The 15912-nt window shown below is 55.6% G+C and overlaps 1 protein-coding gene across 2 annotated transcripts in view; it reads right to left on the bottom strand.

The window, feature by feature from the left end:
* Nucleotides 1-15912, bottom strand: part of LOC140394983 (nuclear receptor subfamily 2 group F member 1-B-like) — a 38151-nt gene that overhangs the window by 14001 nt on the left and 8238 nt on the right. Inside the window, exon 2 of one of the 2 annotated variants that reach the window (XM_072482252.1) lies at nucleotides 718-1236. In XM_072482252.1, coding sequence (XP_072338353.1) covers nucleotides 718-1236 — 519 coding nt within the window. Of the gene's footprint in view, nucleotides 1-717; nucleotides 1240-15912 lie in introns of both variants that reach the window. The other variant, XM_072482251.1, reaches the window with a different exon arrangement.

Here is a 15912-nt window from a genome sequence, read left to right as displayed (position 1 = left end):
GGTGCAGTGGAGGGAGTTGGGGGGGGGGGTTGCTGCCAGTGGTATGAGTGCAGTGGAGGGAGTTGGAGGTGGAGGGCTGCCAGTGGAGTGATGCAGTGGAGGGAATGGGAGGGGGCTGCTGCCAGTGGTGTTGTTGCAGTGGAGGGAGGGGGGGCTGCTGCCAGTGGTGTGATGCAGTGGAGGGATTTGGCGGGGGGGGGGGGTGCTGCCAGTGGTGTTGGTGCAGTGGAGGGAGTTGGAGGGGGTTGCCGGTGAGAGTCTGTGAGAGCCGCGAGTTCCCCAGAGCTTTCCTAGGTGCCGGGGAGGAGATTGAAGAGGACAGGGCTCTGCGCACGCGCACCGTACCAACATCACCAATGCAGCATCACACAACCCAGGATAACTGGCCCGATTATGGGATGATCCCAGAAAATCCAGGGCAGTCGGTCACCCAGCCACAGCAATATTGTTCTAATTGAGAAATGGTCCAGCATGTCACTCCTTTGCATTGGAGAAGGCAGCTCACCATAAACCTCTCAAGGGTAATTAAGGGTTGGTAATAAATGCTGGCCTTGTCGGTGAAGTCCGTATCCCATAAATGATTACAAAGAAAAATGGAGTGTTTAACGACAATCTGACATCTCTCAAGGCCAGTTTGTTTTACCCAGAGTTAGCACTTCAGGTTGCCAAAGTCAATCCTTACACAATACAACGGCCTCTCTGGCCTTTGGTACTAACCCGGTGTGTAGAGGGCAATGGCCTTCAGGCAACTGTATTCAGCAGAGTCGACCTGTAAAACCTTTAGCTTCTCCACCTGGTCCTGGAAGATTCGGATCTGGTCCATGAAGCTCACCACCCGGTCTGCGGACATCTGCGCGGAATGGAGGCCGGCCGCGGCCAGGAGTGGGGCCATGTGGAGAGGGAGGGAAGACTGGGCCGCGTTGAGGACAAACAGCTCACTCCAGCTCAGCCGCAGCAGGGCCACCTGGTCGGAGATTTGCAGCTCGTGGAAGAAAGGAATATTCCTGGCCCACTCCACCGCGCTGAAGAGTAGCCTTGCCGCCAGCTCACAGATGTTGTCTATGCTCATGAGGTTGTACTGGGTGCACTGGGTGCTGAAGCGAGATGTGGGGTACGGCTCTGCTCTCAACAGGAGAGAGATGAGTCCTGAGATGTTGCCTCCGTTCAAATGGTCTCCGCTGGACAGCGAGAGGTCCCCAGGGTTAGCTTGGGTTGGCGGAATTCGTCCTCGTTGGACTGCTGATGGAGAAAAAAGTGATTTAGACACGAGTGATGGAAAAATGAGCAATGGGAAATGGGAAACACAACCACATAAATGTATTGATTACTGTGTCATGACCAATATTTATTCCTCAACAAACATCATGAAAAATAGATTTGTCAGACAATTATTCTATTGCGGTTCGTGGGAGCTTGCTGTGCACAAATTGACGACCATGTTACAGCAATGACTACAGGTCAAAACATAATTTATTGGCTGTAAAGTGCACTGGGATATCCCAAGGGTGTTGAAAATGACTAAAGAAATTCAATACTTTTCTTTTCAATTAGAACAGGCCACATGCTAAATATTTTGTCGCGAGTAACCCACCTCCCGACTCCCCACAAGTCAGGAGTGTGATGGAACACTCTCCCCTTGCCTGGATGACTGCAGCTCCAACAACACTCAAGAAGCTCGACGCCGTCCAGGTCAAAGCTACTCATTTGACTGGCACCCCATCCGTCACCTTAAACATTCACTCGGCGCACAGTGGCAGCCGTGTTTTCCATCTACAAGATGCGATGCATTAACTCACCAAGGCTCCTTCAACAGCACCTTCCAACCCCGCGACCTCTACCAGCTGGAAGGACAAGGACAGCAGACACATGGGGACACCACCACCTGCAGGTTCTCCTCCAAGCCACACACCATCCTGACTGGGAAATATATCGGCCGTTCCTACACTGTCACTGGGTCAAAATCCCAGAACTCCCTTCCTACCAGCACTGGGGGTGTACCTACACCACATGGACTGCAGCGGTTGAAGAAGATGGGCCAGGACTTCCGGTTGCGGCGATGCGGAGCTAAGCCGCACATTTCGGCGGCTCCCGCTAGAACGGGCTTTTGGGCTCTCCAGAGGAGCCCCGACAGAATTTTTTGACCGATTCCCATGTGGGAAGGTGAGAGCAAGGTCCCCCTTCCGTCGTGTATGGAGGAGACCAGAAGTGGAATGGGGGAAAAAGTGGCTTTGGAGCAGCGGCAGAAATGAGGGGGAAAAAACAAGATGGCGGAGGGCGGAGATCGAGCAGCATGGGGGCCGGATCAGCAGGAGTTTCTCGGGCGCTGCATGGAGGAGCTTAAAAAGGAGGTGCTGGCGCCAATGCTGATGGCGATCGAGGGGCTGAAGGAGACCCAAAAGGCCCAGGAGGTAGAGCTCCGAGAGGTGAGGGACAAACCCACCGAGAACGAGGACGAGATCTTGGGCCGGGCGGTGAAGATGGAGGCGCACGAGGCGCTGCACAAGAGGTGGGCCGAGAGATTCGAGGACCTGGAGAACAGGTCGAGGAGGAAGAATCTCCGGATTCTGGGTCTCCCTGAAGGGGTGGAGGGGGCCGATGCCGGGGCGTATGTGAGCACGGTGCTCCATTCGCTGATGGGTGCGGAGGCCTCTCCGAGCCCCCTGGAGCTAGAAGGGGCTCACCGGGTCCTGGCGAGGAGACCCAAGGCCGGCGAGCCGCCGAGGGCGATTGTGGTGAGGTTCCATCGTTTCGCGGACAGAGAGTGTGTCCTGAGATGGGCCAAGAAAGAGCGGAGCAGTAGATGGGAGAATGTGGTGATCCGAGTCTACCAGGACTGGAGCGCGGAGGTGGCAAAGAGGAGAGCTGGTTTCAATCGGGCCAAGGCGGTGCTGCATAGGAAGGGAGTGAGATTCGGAATGCTGCAGCCAGTGCGACTGTGGGTCACATTTCAGGATCGACACCACTATTTTGAAACGCCAGAAGAGGCTTGGACCTTTATCCAAACGGAAAAATTGGACTCAAACTGACGGTCTGTGGTTGTGGGGGAGATGTCGAATGTATACAGGGTTGTAAATATGTGTAAAGAATGTTTCACGGGTGGGACGATGGATGGGGATGGGAGAAGAGATTTGATGGGGAGATTGTGGGGAATGTGGGCGCCGGTGCTGGAGGGAGGTGAGACCCGGGGATGGGGGAATTGGGATAAGGCCGCAACAGGAGCTGCGCCACAGGGGGCGGGGCTGGCTCAGGAAAGCGCGGGCTTTTTCCCACGTTAGGGAAGGGCGGTGGGGGGGGGGGGGAATGGAGGAGCGCAAGGAGGAGGGGGGATTTCCACACGGGGGGCGGGGGGGTCAATGGGAAGGCGGGGGAAGCCGGGGTCAGCAGGAGTCAGCTGACTTACGGAAGTATTATGGGGGGAGCAAAAGAGCTAGATATGGATCTAGCGGGGCGGGGGGGGGGGGGGGAGCGGGGGGAAAAATAGGGTTGCTGCTGCATTGGCCGAGGGGGAACTGAAAACGGAAGAGGTGGTCAGGGCGGGGGCTCCCCGTCTGGGGGACTGGAGGGTGCGGGAGGCGCGGGCACGGGACTGGCCTAAAATAGGGGATGGCTAGTCGGCATGGGGGGGGGGGGAGCCCCCCAATCCGGCTGATAACGTGGAATGTGAGGGGCCTAAATGGGCCGGTTAAGAGGGCCCGAGTGTTCGCCCACTTAAAGGGACTGAAGGCAGACGTGGTCATGCTTCAGAAGACATATCTGAAGGTGGCAGACCAGGTCAGGATAAGAAAGGGATGGGTAGGACAGGTATTCCATTCGGGGCTGGATGCGAAGAATAGAGGGGTGGCAATACTGGTGGGGAAGCGGGTGTCGTTTGAGGCCAAGAACATAACAGCGGACAATGGAGGTCGATACGTGATGGTGAGCGGTAGGTTGCAGGGGACGTGGGTGGTATTGGTAAATGTATATACCCCGATCTGGGACGATGTTGGATTCATGAAGCGTATGTTGGGGCGCATTCCGGACCTGGAGGTAGGAAGCTTGATAATGGGTGGGGATTTCAACACGCTGTTGGACCCAGCACTGGATCGCTCCAGATCTAGGACCGGAAAGAGGCCGGCTGCAGCCAAGGTGCTTAGGGGGTGTGGTAGTATGCATTAGGGGTCATGTGGGACTGTGAAGCCGTGATGTCATTGGCTGACAGATCCCGGGTCCTGGTTGGCTGTTGATCCCTAGCTCCGCCCTGAAGGCGGAGTATAAGAACCAGGAGTTCTCCCCCGCAGGCCAGTCTGTTGCTGAACTGCGGGGAACAAGTCACGCTTAATAAAGCCTCATCGACTTCATCTCTATTCGTCTCTCGTGAGTCTTTGTGCGCTACAATTTATTAAGCGTGCTTAAAGGACTATGGAGCTCAGGATCATCCCGGAATGCCTGAGGATCAGCCCCCACGCAGTGAACTCAGCAGCAGTTTTCAAACACTGGCAGACTTGTTTCGAAGCATACCTCCGAACGGCCCCCGGCCGGGTCACAGAAGACCAGAAACTACAGGTCCTGCACTCGAGGGTAAGCCCGGAAATTTTCCCTCTCATTGAAGACGCAGAGGATTTCCAGACGGCGTTCGCAGCACTAAAGAGCATCTATGTTCGCCCAGTGAACCAGGTCTACGCACGCTACCAACTCGCAATGAGACGGCAAAGTCCCGGAGAATCGCTAGACGAATTCTACGCCGCGCTGCTAATTTTGGGACGGGCTTGTAGCTGCCCGCCGGTAAACGCGATTGAACACACGGACATGTTAATTCGCGATGCTTTTGTGGCAGGTATGAACTCTCCCCAAATCCGCCAAAGACTTTTAGAAAAAGAGTCGCTAGGACTCTCAGAGGCACGGGCCCTTGCAGCCTCCCTAGATGTGGCCGTGCGAAACGCCCGCGCCTACGGCCCCGACCGCGCGGCAGCCCCTTGGGCTCCGTGGACCCCCGTCGCGACAAACCCCCCGCCCCAGGCTTGCGCGGTTCAGACGCCAAGTCGTCCTGGGGGAGCCCGTTGCTATTTCTGCGGCCAGGCGAAACACCCCCGGCAGCGCTGCCCGGCCCGCGCAGCGATTTGCAAGAGCTGCGGGAAAAAGGGCCATTTCGCGGCTGTGTGCCGGTCCCGGGGGGTCGCCGCTGTCCCCGAAGAAGAAGGAGTCCTGCGCGTTTCAAACGCTCCCCAACCCCCCCAGCGCCCCATGTGCGACCCGCAGGCGCAGCAATTTTGGGTCCCGGCCACCGCTGTCCCCGGAGAAGAAGGAGTCCTGCGCGTTTCAAACGCTCCTCAACCCCCCCCAGCGCCCCATGTGCGACCCGCAGGCGCAGCCATTTTGGGTCCCGGCCACCACGAGGGGAGGAGGGGCGCCGCCATCTTGGGACCCCCCAGCCCTGTGCGACGCATGGGGGCGGCCATTTTGTCCACCCCCGTCGCCATCTTGGGACCCCCCAGCCTTGTGCGATGCATGGGGGCGGCCATTTTGTTCACCCCCGCCGTCATCTTGGACGGCAACAATGGACCCGAGCATCGACGGTTCCACGGGGTTCGAGGAAGACGCTGAAGCACTACGACCACGTCTGACCTCAATGACGCTGGACCAAGCACGGCCCCGGACGCTCCAGACGACGACAACAACGGTGCTGATCAACGGGCACGAGACACCATGCCTGGTCGACTCCGGGAGCACAGAAAGCTTCATCCACCCCGACACGGTAAGACGCTGTTTTTTGACCATCCGTCCCAGTGCGCAAAAGATTTCCCTAGCTGCAGGATCCCACTCCGTACAGATCAAAGGCTTCTGCATAGTGACCCTAACGGTGCAAGGGAGGGAGTTTAAAAACTACAGGCTCTACGTCCTTCCCCAACTCTGCGCGCCCACATTACTGGGATTAGACTTCCAGTGCAATCTGCAGAGCCTAACTTTCCAATTCGGCGGCCCAATACCCCCACTCACTATCTGCAGCCTCGCAACCCTCAAGGTTGAGCCCCCATCCTTGTTTGCAAACCTCACCCCGGATTGCAAACCCGTCGCCACTAGGAGCAGACGGTACAGCGCCCAGGACCGGACATTCATTCGGTCCGAAGTCCAGCGGCTACTGAAGGAAGGCACAATCCAGGCCAGCAATAGTCCCTGGAGAGCACGGGTGGTAGTAGTAAAGACAGGGGAGAAGCAAAGGATGGTCATAGACTATAGCCAGACCATCAACAGGTACACACAGCTAGATGCGTACCCTCTCCCCCGCATATCCGACATGGTCAATCGGATTGCCCAATATAAGGTCTTCTCCACCGTGGACCTCAAGTCCGCCTACCATCAGCCCCCCATCCGCCCAAGTGACCGCAAGTACACAGCCTTCGAGGCAGACGGGCGATTATACCACTTCCTAAGGGTCCCATTTGGCGTCACAAACGGGGTCTCGGTCTTCCAACGAGAGATGGACCGAATGGTTGATCAACACGGGTTGCAGGCCACGTTTCCCGTATCTCGACAACGTAACCATCTGCGGCCACGATCAGCAGGACCACAACGCCAACCTCCAAAAATTCCTCCAGACCGCTAAAGCCTTGAACCTCACATACAACGAGGACAAGTGTGTTTTTAGCACAAACCGGCTAGCCATCTTGGGATACGTACTGCGCAATGGGATAACAGGCCCCGACCCCGAACGTATGCGCCCCCTCATGGAATTTCCTCTCCCTCACTGCTCCAAAGCCCTAAAGCGCTGCCTGGGGTTCTTTTCATATTACGCCCAGTGGGTCCCCCAGTACGCAGACAAGGCCCGCCCCCTAATACAGACCACGACCTTCCCCCTGTCGACAGAGGCTTGCCAGGCCTTCAGCCGCATCAAAGCGGATATCGCAAAGGCCACGATGCGCGCCATCGACGAGTCCCTCCCCTTCCAGGTCGAGAGCGACGCCTCCGATGTAGCTCTAGCGGCCACCCTTAACCAAGCGGGCAGACCCGTGGCCTTTTTCTCCCGAACCCTCCACGCCTCAGAAATCCGCCACTCCTCAGTGGAAAAGGAAGCCCAAGCCATAGTGGAAGCTGTGCGACATTGGAGGCATTACCTGGCCGGCAGGAGATTCACTCTCCTCACTGACCAGCGGTCAGTAGCCTTCATGTTCGATAATGCACAGCGGGGCAAAATTAAAAATGACAAGATCTTAAGGTGGAGGATAGAGCTCTCCACCTTCAACTACGAGATCTTGTACCGTCCCGGAAAGCTGAACGAGCCGTCCGATGCCCTATCCCGCGGCACATGTGCCAACACACAAATAGACCGTCTCCAAGCCCTCCACGAGGACCTCTGCCACCCGGGGGTCACTCGGTTCTACCATTTTATAAAGTCCCGCAACCTCCCCTACTCTGTGGAGGAGGTCCGTACAGTCACCAGGAACTGCCACATCTGCGCAGAGTGCAAACCGCATTTTTTCAGGCCGGATAGAGCACACCTGATCAAGGCTTCCCGTCCCTTTGAACGCCTCAGTCTGGATTTCAAAGGGCCCCTCCCCTCCACCGACCACAACACATACTTCCTGAACGTGGTGGACGAGTACTCCCATTTCCCCTTCGCCATCCCCTGCTCTAACATGACAGCGGCCACAGTCATTAAAGCCCTTAACACCATATTCACACTGTTCGGTTGCCCCGCATACGTCCATAGCGACAGGGGGTCCTCCTTCATGAGTGACGAGCTGCGCCAGTTCCTGCTCAGCAAGGGTATAGCCTCGAGCAGGACGACCAGCTACAACCCCCGGGGGAACGGGCAAGTAGAGAGGGAGAACGGCACGGTCTGGAAGACCGTCCTACTGGCCCTACGGTCCAGGGATCTCCCAGTTTCACGGTGGCAGGAGGTCCTCCCGGACGCTCTCCACTCCATCCGGTCGCTGCTGTGTACCACCACTAACCAAACGCCTCATGAGCGCCTCCTTGTCTTCCCCAGGAAGTCTTCCTCTGGAACGTCGCTGCCGACCTGGCTGGCGGCCCCAGGACCCATCTTGCTCCGGAAACATGTGCGGGCGCACAAGTCGGACCCGTTGGTCGAGAGGGTTCACCTCCTCCCCGCGAACCCGCAGTATGCCTACGTGGAGTACCCCGACGGCCGACAGGACACGGTCTCCCTGCGAGATTTGGCGCCCGCCGGAAACACGCACACCCCCTCGACACCAATCACCCCCTCCCTGCCACCGGCGCACCCCGCGACCGCCCCCTTCCCGGGAGGATCGGTCCTCCTCCCAGGTCCGACCAAAAGTGAAGCTGAAGCAGAAACCGTAAAGCTCCCAGAGACGACAACACTGGAACAAGCACCACCACCACCGGGGCTGAGGCGATCGACAAGGACGACCAGACCGCCCGACCAACTCGTGGCATCGGTGTAACACTAGAATGTTGTGGACTTTCACGAGAATTTTTTTTCCTTTTTTTTTCCCTCTTACGAATACTGTAAATAGTTCAAAACAAAAAAAACCCTGTACATAGCCCAGTGTAGGGCACTGTGATGACATGCAAAAGTTTTTTTTTTCCTCCCAGGACCAGCCTTATAAACCCCTACCACCATGCGAAGCACCACCCCGCCGGGTTCATTTTTTACAAGGGGTGAATGTGGTAGTATGCATTAGGGGTCATGTGGGACTGTGAAGCCATGATGTCATTGGCTGACAGATCCCGGGTCCTGGTTGGCTGTTGATCCCTAGCTCCGCCCTGAAGGCGGAGTATAAGAACCAGGAGTTCTCCCCCGCAGGCCAGTCTGTTGCTGAACTGCGGGGAACAAGTCACGCTTAATAAAGCCTCATCGACTTCATCTCTATTCGTCTCTCGTGAGTCTTTGTGCACTACAGGGGGTTTATGGACCAGATGGGGGGAGTGGATCCGTGGAGATTTGCCAGGCCTCTGGCCAGAGAATTTTCTTTTTCCTCCCACGTGCACAAAGCCTACTCCCGGATAGATTTTTTTGTTCTGGGCAGGGCGCTGATCCCGAAAGTGGAGGGAACGGAGTATTCGGCCATAGCCATCTCAGACCACGCCGCGCACTGGGTGGAACTGGAGTTGGGAGAGGAGAGGGACCAACGCCCGTTGTGGCGGTTGGATGTGGGACTGCTGGCAGATGAGGAGGTGTGCGGGAGGGTGCGGGGGTGCATTGAAAGGTATTTGGAGGCCAACGACAACAGGGAGGTGCAGGTGGGGGTAGTATGGGGGGCGCTGAAGGCGGTGGTCAGGGGAGAGTTAATCTCCATCAGGGCTCATAGGGAGAAGAGAGAGGGAAGGGAAAGGGAGAGGTTAGTGGGGGAGATTTTAAGAGTGGACAGGAGATATGCAGAGGCCCCTGAAGAGGGACTACTCAGGGAGAGGCGAAATCTCCAGACAGAGTTCGACCTGTTGACCACAGGGAAGGCAGAGGCACAGTGGAGGAAAGCACAGGGGGCAACGTATGAGTATGGGGAGAAGGCGAGCCGGATGCTGGCACACCAGCTCTGTAAGAGGATGGCAGCGAGGGAAATAGGTGGAGTCAAGGATGGAAGGGGAGCTACGGTGAGGAGTGCGGTGAAAGTAAATGAGGCATTCAAGGCCTTCTATGAGGAGCTGTACAGATCCCAGCCCCCAGCGGGGGAAGAGGTGATGCGACGATTCTTGGACCAACTGAGGTTCCCGCGGGTGGAGGAGCAGGAGGTGGCTGGTTTGGGGGCGCCAATTGGGTTGGAGGAGCTGATTAAAGGACTGGGGAGCATGCAGACAGGAAAGGCCCCGGGACCGGATGGGTTCCCGGTTGAGTTCTATAGGAAGTACATAGACCTGTTAGCCCCGTTGCTGGTGAGGACTTTCAATGTGGCTAGGGAGGGGGGGACCCTGCCCCCGACAATGTCTGAGGTGATGATCTCTTTGATCCTGAAGCGGGATAAGGACCCACCGCAATGTGGGTCGTACAAGCCGATCTCGCTCCTCAACGTGGATGTTAAGTTGCTGGCAAAAGTGCTGGCTACGAGGATCGAGGACTGTGTCCCGGGGGTGATTCACGAGGACCAGACGGGATTTGTAAAGGGCAGGCAGCTAAACACCAATGTGCGGAGGCTCCTAAACGTGATAATGATGCCATCGGTGGAGGGAGAGGCAGAGATAGTGGCGGCTATGGACGCGGAGAAGGCCTTTGACCGAGTAGAGTGGGAGTACCTCTGGGAAGTGTTGCGGAGGTTTGGGTTCGGGGGAGGGTTTATTAGCTGGGTTAAGCTCCTATATAGAGCCCCGGTGGCGAGTGTGGTTACGAATCGGCGGAGGTCGGAGTATTTTCGGCTGTATCGAAGGACGAGGCAGGGGTGCCCCCTGTCCCCCCTGTTTGAATTAGCAATTGAACCTTTGGCCATGGCATTAAGGGAGTCCAAGAAATGGAGGGGGGTGGTCCGAGGGGGAGAGGAGCATCGAGTGTCGCTGTACGCAGACGACCTGTTGCTGTATGTGGCGGATCCAGTGGAGGGGATGGTGGAGGTCATGCAGATTTTAAGGGAGTTTGGGACTTTTTGGGCTATAAGCTCAATGTAGGGAAAAGTGAGCTCTTCGTGGTGCAGCCAGGGGACCAGGAAGAGGGATAGACGACCTACCGTTGTGGAGGGCGGAAAGGAGCTTTCGGTACTTGGGGATCCAGGTAGCTAGGAGCTGGGGGGCCCTGCATAAACTTAATTTGACGAGGCTGGTGGAGCAGATGGAGGAGGACTTCAAACGATGGGCTAGCGGGCAGAGTGCAGTCAATTAAAATGGTGGTCCTCCCAAGGTTTCTTTTTGTGTTCCAGTGCCTTCCAATCGTGATCACCAAGGCCTTTTTTAAGAGGGTAAGCAGGAGCATTATGGGATTTGTGTGGGCTAATAAGACCCCGAGGGTAAGGAGGGGGTTTCTGGAGCGTAGTAGAGAGAGAGGAGGGCTGGCGTTGCCGAATCTGGGTGGCTACTACTGGGCAGCCAATGTGGCGATGATCCGTAAGTGGGTGATGGAGGGAGAGGGGGCGGCATGGAAGAGGTTGGAGATGGCGTCCTGCAAAGGAACGATCCTGGGGGCGCTGGTGACGGCACCGCTGCCGCTCTCGCTGACAAGGTACACCACGAGTCCGGTGGTGGCGGCAACGCTAAAGATCTGGGGCCAGTGGAGACGGCACAGGGGTGCGATGGGAGCCTCGGTGTGGTCCCCGATCAGGGGTAACCATCAGTTTGTCCCAGGAAGGATGGACGGGGGGTTTCAGAGCTGGCATCGGGCAGGAATTAGAAGAATGGGGGACCTGTTCATTGATGGGACGTTTGCGAGCCTAGGGGCGCTGGAGGAGAAGTTTGGGCTACCCCCGGGAAACGCTTTCAGGTACATGCAAGTGAGGGCGTTTGTGAGGCGACAGGTGAGGGAATTCCCGTTGCTCCCGGCACAGGGGATTCAAGACAGGGTGATTTCGGGTGTATGGGTCGGAGAGGGCAAGGTGTTGGCGATATACCAGGAGATGAAAGACGAGGGGGAGGCTTTGGTAGAGGAGCTGAAGGGTAAATGGGAGGAGGAGTTGGGGGAGGAGATTGAAGAGGATCTGTGGGCTGATGCCCCACGTAGGGTTAATTCCTCTTCCTCGTGTGCCAGGCTTAGCCTGATACAGTTTAAGGTGATTCACAGAGCACATATGACAGGGGCGAGGCTGAGTAGGTTCTTTGGGTTGGAGGACAGATGTGGCAGGTGCTCAGGAAGCCCGGCGAATCACGCCCATATGTTCTGGTCGTGCCCGGCACTGGATGGGTTCTGGAGGGGTGTTGCGAGAACTATATCTAAGGTGGTGAAAGTCCAGGTCAAGCCAAGTTGGGGGCTAGCATTATTTGGAGTGGCGGACGAGCCGGGAGTGCAGGAGGCGAAAGAGGCCAGCATTCTGGCCTTTGCGTCCCTGGTAGCCCGGCGGAGGATCTTGTTAATGTGGAAAGATGCGAAGCCCCCCCAGTGTGGAAGCCTGGATAAATGACATGGCTGGGTTTATCAAGTTGGAGAGGATAAAGTTTGCCTTGAGAGGGTCTGTGCAGGGGTTCTCCAGGCGGTGGCAACCGTTCCTCGACTATCTCGCGGAGCGTTAGATGAAGTTCGGTCAGCAGCAGCAGCAACCCAGGGGAGGGGGGGATATTTCTTTTGGGTGGGGGGGGGGAGGGTTTTTTTCCTAGGGGCACTTGAGCAAGAAAATACATAAACGTTTGGGAAAGTCGATATGTTCGGGAGGAATCCAATGTACAAAGTTCTGTGCTATGTTGAATTGATGTGTTTATGTCTTGCTATGCAACTTTTCTTTTCTTGTTACGGGGGGGGGTTTGTATGGTTGAAAATTTTGTTGAAAAATTCTTAATAAACATTTTTTCTTAAAAAGATGGGCCACCACCACCTTTTTGAGCACAATAGGGATGACAATATCAGCTTCCAGAGCACCCACAATCCATGAATAAATGGCTAAAAAAAGAATGTGATTAGGTGTCACAGCTGTCAACATCCTCCTTTAGGCATTGTGCTTGAAACTATCCGGAGTCCTCAGATTCATGGGGCGCGATTCTCCGATGCTGCGCCGTTTGGGAGAATCGCCTGGGGCTTATAGTCCCGATTGGAACTATAAGAATATAACTATAAGAAGGATATAGAATCGATTTGGCTTATAGCCAAAATGGCGATTCTCCGCCACCCCCGCTATTCTCCGGCCCGGATGGGCCGAGCGGCCTGCCCAAAATGACAGCTTCCCGCCGGCGCCATCCACACCTGGTCGCTGCCGGCAGGAACAGCGCGGGAACGCTGGGGGGGGCAGCCTGTGGGGGGGGGCGAGGGGGGTTCTTTCACCGGGGTAGGACTCAAAAGGGGTCTGGCCCGCGATCGGTGCCCACCGATCGGCGGGCCGTCCTCTCTGAAGGAGGACCTCCTTTCCTCCGCGCCCTGCAAGATCCACCCGACATCTTCTTGCGGGGCGGCCTCGGGGAGGACGGCAACCACGCATGCGCGGGTGACGCCAGTTAGGCGGCAGATGACGCGGCGCCGCTTTTACACGGCGCCAATGCCCACCGCGCGCTGACGACGCTGCTTTAGCGACACGCCCCCCCCCCCCCCCGAGTTTCTCGCGGCCCCGATCCTAGCCCATTTTCGGGCCCTGAATCAGTCGAGCTCGGGGCCGTTTCGCGCCGTCGAGTTCACGACGGTGTGGGCGCTTAGTCACGGGAGCGGAGAATCGCGCCCAAGATCTCCTCTCTCTAATGTAGAATCAAGTAAAACAATCTGTGGGAACATTGACTGTGAGTGAGACCACTTGTCACGAGGCTATGCTCCTTTATTTCTGGAAATACGGGGCTGGATTCACCGTTTTGGAGGCGAAGCGCCGACGGCGGCGAGGGAACTGTGGCATTTTACGATGGCAAAATTGGCGCTGAACCCTCACTGATCCTGCGACCGGTGAGGGGCTAGCAGCCGCGCCGAGTAAAACTTCCGGCTCCCACGATAGAATCGCCCGGAGAAAGGGCGGGTCCGTGGCTGCGCATGCGCACCGCGACGACCTGCAGCAGCCATGCCGTAAAACATGGCGTCGACCGTGTGCGGACCCAACCTGCCAAATAGTGACCCCCTGGCTACCCCCTGACCACCCCTACCAGCCCTCCCAGCCCTCGCAGAACCCCCCCCCCGGCTGGCAGCACAGTTCCAGGCCGACTGTGGCGCCGCTGGATACAGTCCGCAGCCGCCACAAAAGGAATTGCAGCATTACTGGGATAAAGGTAGGGGAGTGGGACTGGATAAATTACTCCTGCAGAGAGCCAGTATGGACAGAATGGGCTGAACGGTCTCCTTCTCTACTGTCGCCATTCGGTGATAATACTAAGCCTGACTCTGCAGTTGAAGTTACAGATCTAAATGTTTACCGTTGCTATCCATGCAAACACAATGTTTGTTACGAGGTGCGGTCACTGGGACTATGTCTGAGTTGTTGACCAAAAGGAGAAATGTGATCACAGAAAGGAGGAGACAGGATGGTCTTCTCGCTGAGAATGAAAAGCAAGGCCAATGTGAAAGAATTTGGGAATCCCCAGGAGTGAATCAGTTTGCAGTGAGTTCAGGAACTGTTTCATTATGGGTCGTGCAGCCTTCCTGTTGTTGTGTGGTGACTGTGAGTATTATTCCCTCGAATAAAATCCTCACCGACCACAACCCTCAGTTCTGGCGACGAGACACCAACAGCCCCAAGCTTGTCTCTCATACAACAACTGCAACTTGCATTTATATAGCACCTACATCATAACAGAAGGTGTTTCACAGGAACGTTAATTAATAAATGTTAACATTTATGAGCCACACAAGGAGATATTAGGCCAGATGACATGGCACGGTGGCACAGTGGTTAGCACTGCTGTCTCACAGCGCCAGGGACTCGGGTTCAATTCCGATCTCGGCTGACTGTCTGTGTGGAGTTTGCACGCTCTCCCCGTGTCTGCGTGGGTTTCCTCCGGGTGCTCCTGTTTCCTCCCACAGTCCAAAGGCGTGCACGCTAGATGGATTGACCATGCTAAATTGTCCCGTAGTGTCCAACGAATAGGTGGGGTTACGGGGATAGAGTGGGCGATTTGGCCGAGGGTGCTCTTTCGGAGGATCAGTGCTGCATCGATGATCCGAATGGCCTCCTTCTGCACTGTAGGGATTATGTGACTCTATGACCAAAAATGTTGCTCAAAGAGGTAGGTCTCATGGGGTGTCGGAAAGTGGGGGAGAGAGAGAGGTGCGGGGAGGGAATTCCGGAGCTTATTAATCAGCCAGTGTCACCGGGACTCTCATCAAAGTCCTATTTCCTCTGACACTTTCAGTTACATTTAATTGGTTGAATCCAGGGAACCCAAGCACAGTGATGATGAAACGTGGATGGAAACTCATTGTTTCAGACCTCCACCGCACCGTATTTCTGGGAACTATTCCCCCTCTCGCCACCGCCAATCCGCTGACCTCGTTTTCCCCTCCAGTACAGCCGTCAGCAAGTATCTGATTCTGCTGACCAGGATGTTCTCTTACCTGCGATCACCCGCATTGTGTGGCCAATCCTAACTCAAAGCTCCAAACAGGACCACTGGGCCTGTTGGGTGGCACCCAGGGGTCAAAGGGCCTTTTCCTGGTCAAATTCCGACAAGGACGGGTTCTTTCCCGCCCCCCCCCGCCCCACCCCCCCGCCCCCTCCCTGCCCCACGATCGATAAGTGGATTTTCAAAATGCGAGAGAATGAGCAGATTGTGAAAGTGGGGAAGGGAGATGGAGTCAGGGGTTTTACAATTCTCCGACAGAGCACAATGGTGAGTGCAACAGGAATTACCCAAAGCAAAATCCAGGAATTCTGACAAATGGAAGGTGACAGCAGCAATGAATCATCACTGAGAATATTTAACTTTTCATTGAGGCAGGAATGTTGGGATTCCTTTTCAGAAGCGTTCGGTTGGATTAGACTGTGTGAAAATTTCAAAGGTTCTTCAAGGTAAAACAAAGCTTGACCTCCCTTCTCCGTTAATCAAATTAATAATTAACTCTTCGTTCTCTTCTTTTCAAAGTATTCGATTTCCCTCCAGAAGTTACACCAAGCTGATAGCCAATGGTAGGCATGCTTCTCTTTCACTTTACTGAATCACACTTTGAGGGTTTCAAGATGGAAAATAAAGTGAATGGCACTTTTCATTTTAAGAATGGTTCAGTTTAAAAGTTGATTTTCACTTCTGCTGTTTTCACAAAATCAGGCTGAACCAATTCAATGTTCTTTTCCCCCAAATACCGAGGAATGCAAAGTTTTTCCCAATTTTATAGTTTGTGTCAAGACAGGTCCAGCACGGGATTATATACAAAGTAAAGCTCCCTCTACACTGTGCCCATCAAACACTCTCAGGACAGGTACAGCA

The sequence above is a fragment of the Scyliorhinus torazame genome, chromosome 18, assembly GCF_047496885.1.
Source record: "Scyliorhinus torazame isolate Kashiwa2021f chromosome 18, sScyTor2.1, whole genome shotgun sequence".
Lineage (NCBI taxonomy): Eukaryota > Metazoa > Chordata > Chondrichthyes > Carcharhiniformes > Scyliorhinidae > Scyliorhinus > Scyliorhinus torazame.
This window is presented reverse-complemented; position numbering and strand designations above follow the sequence as displayed.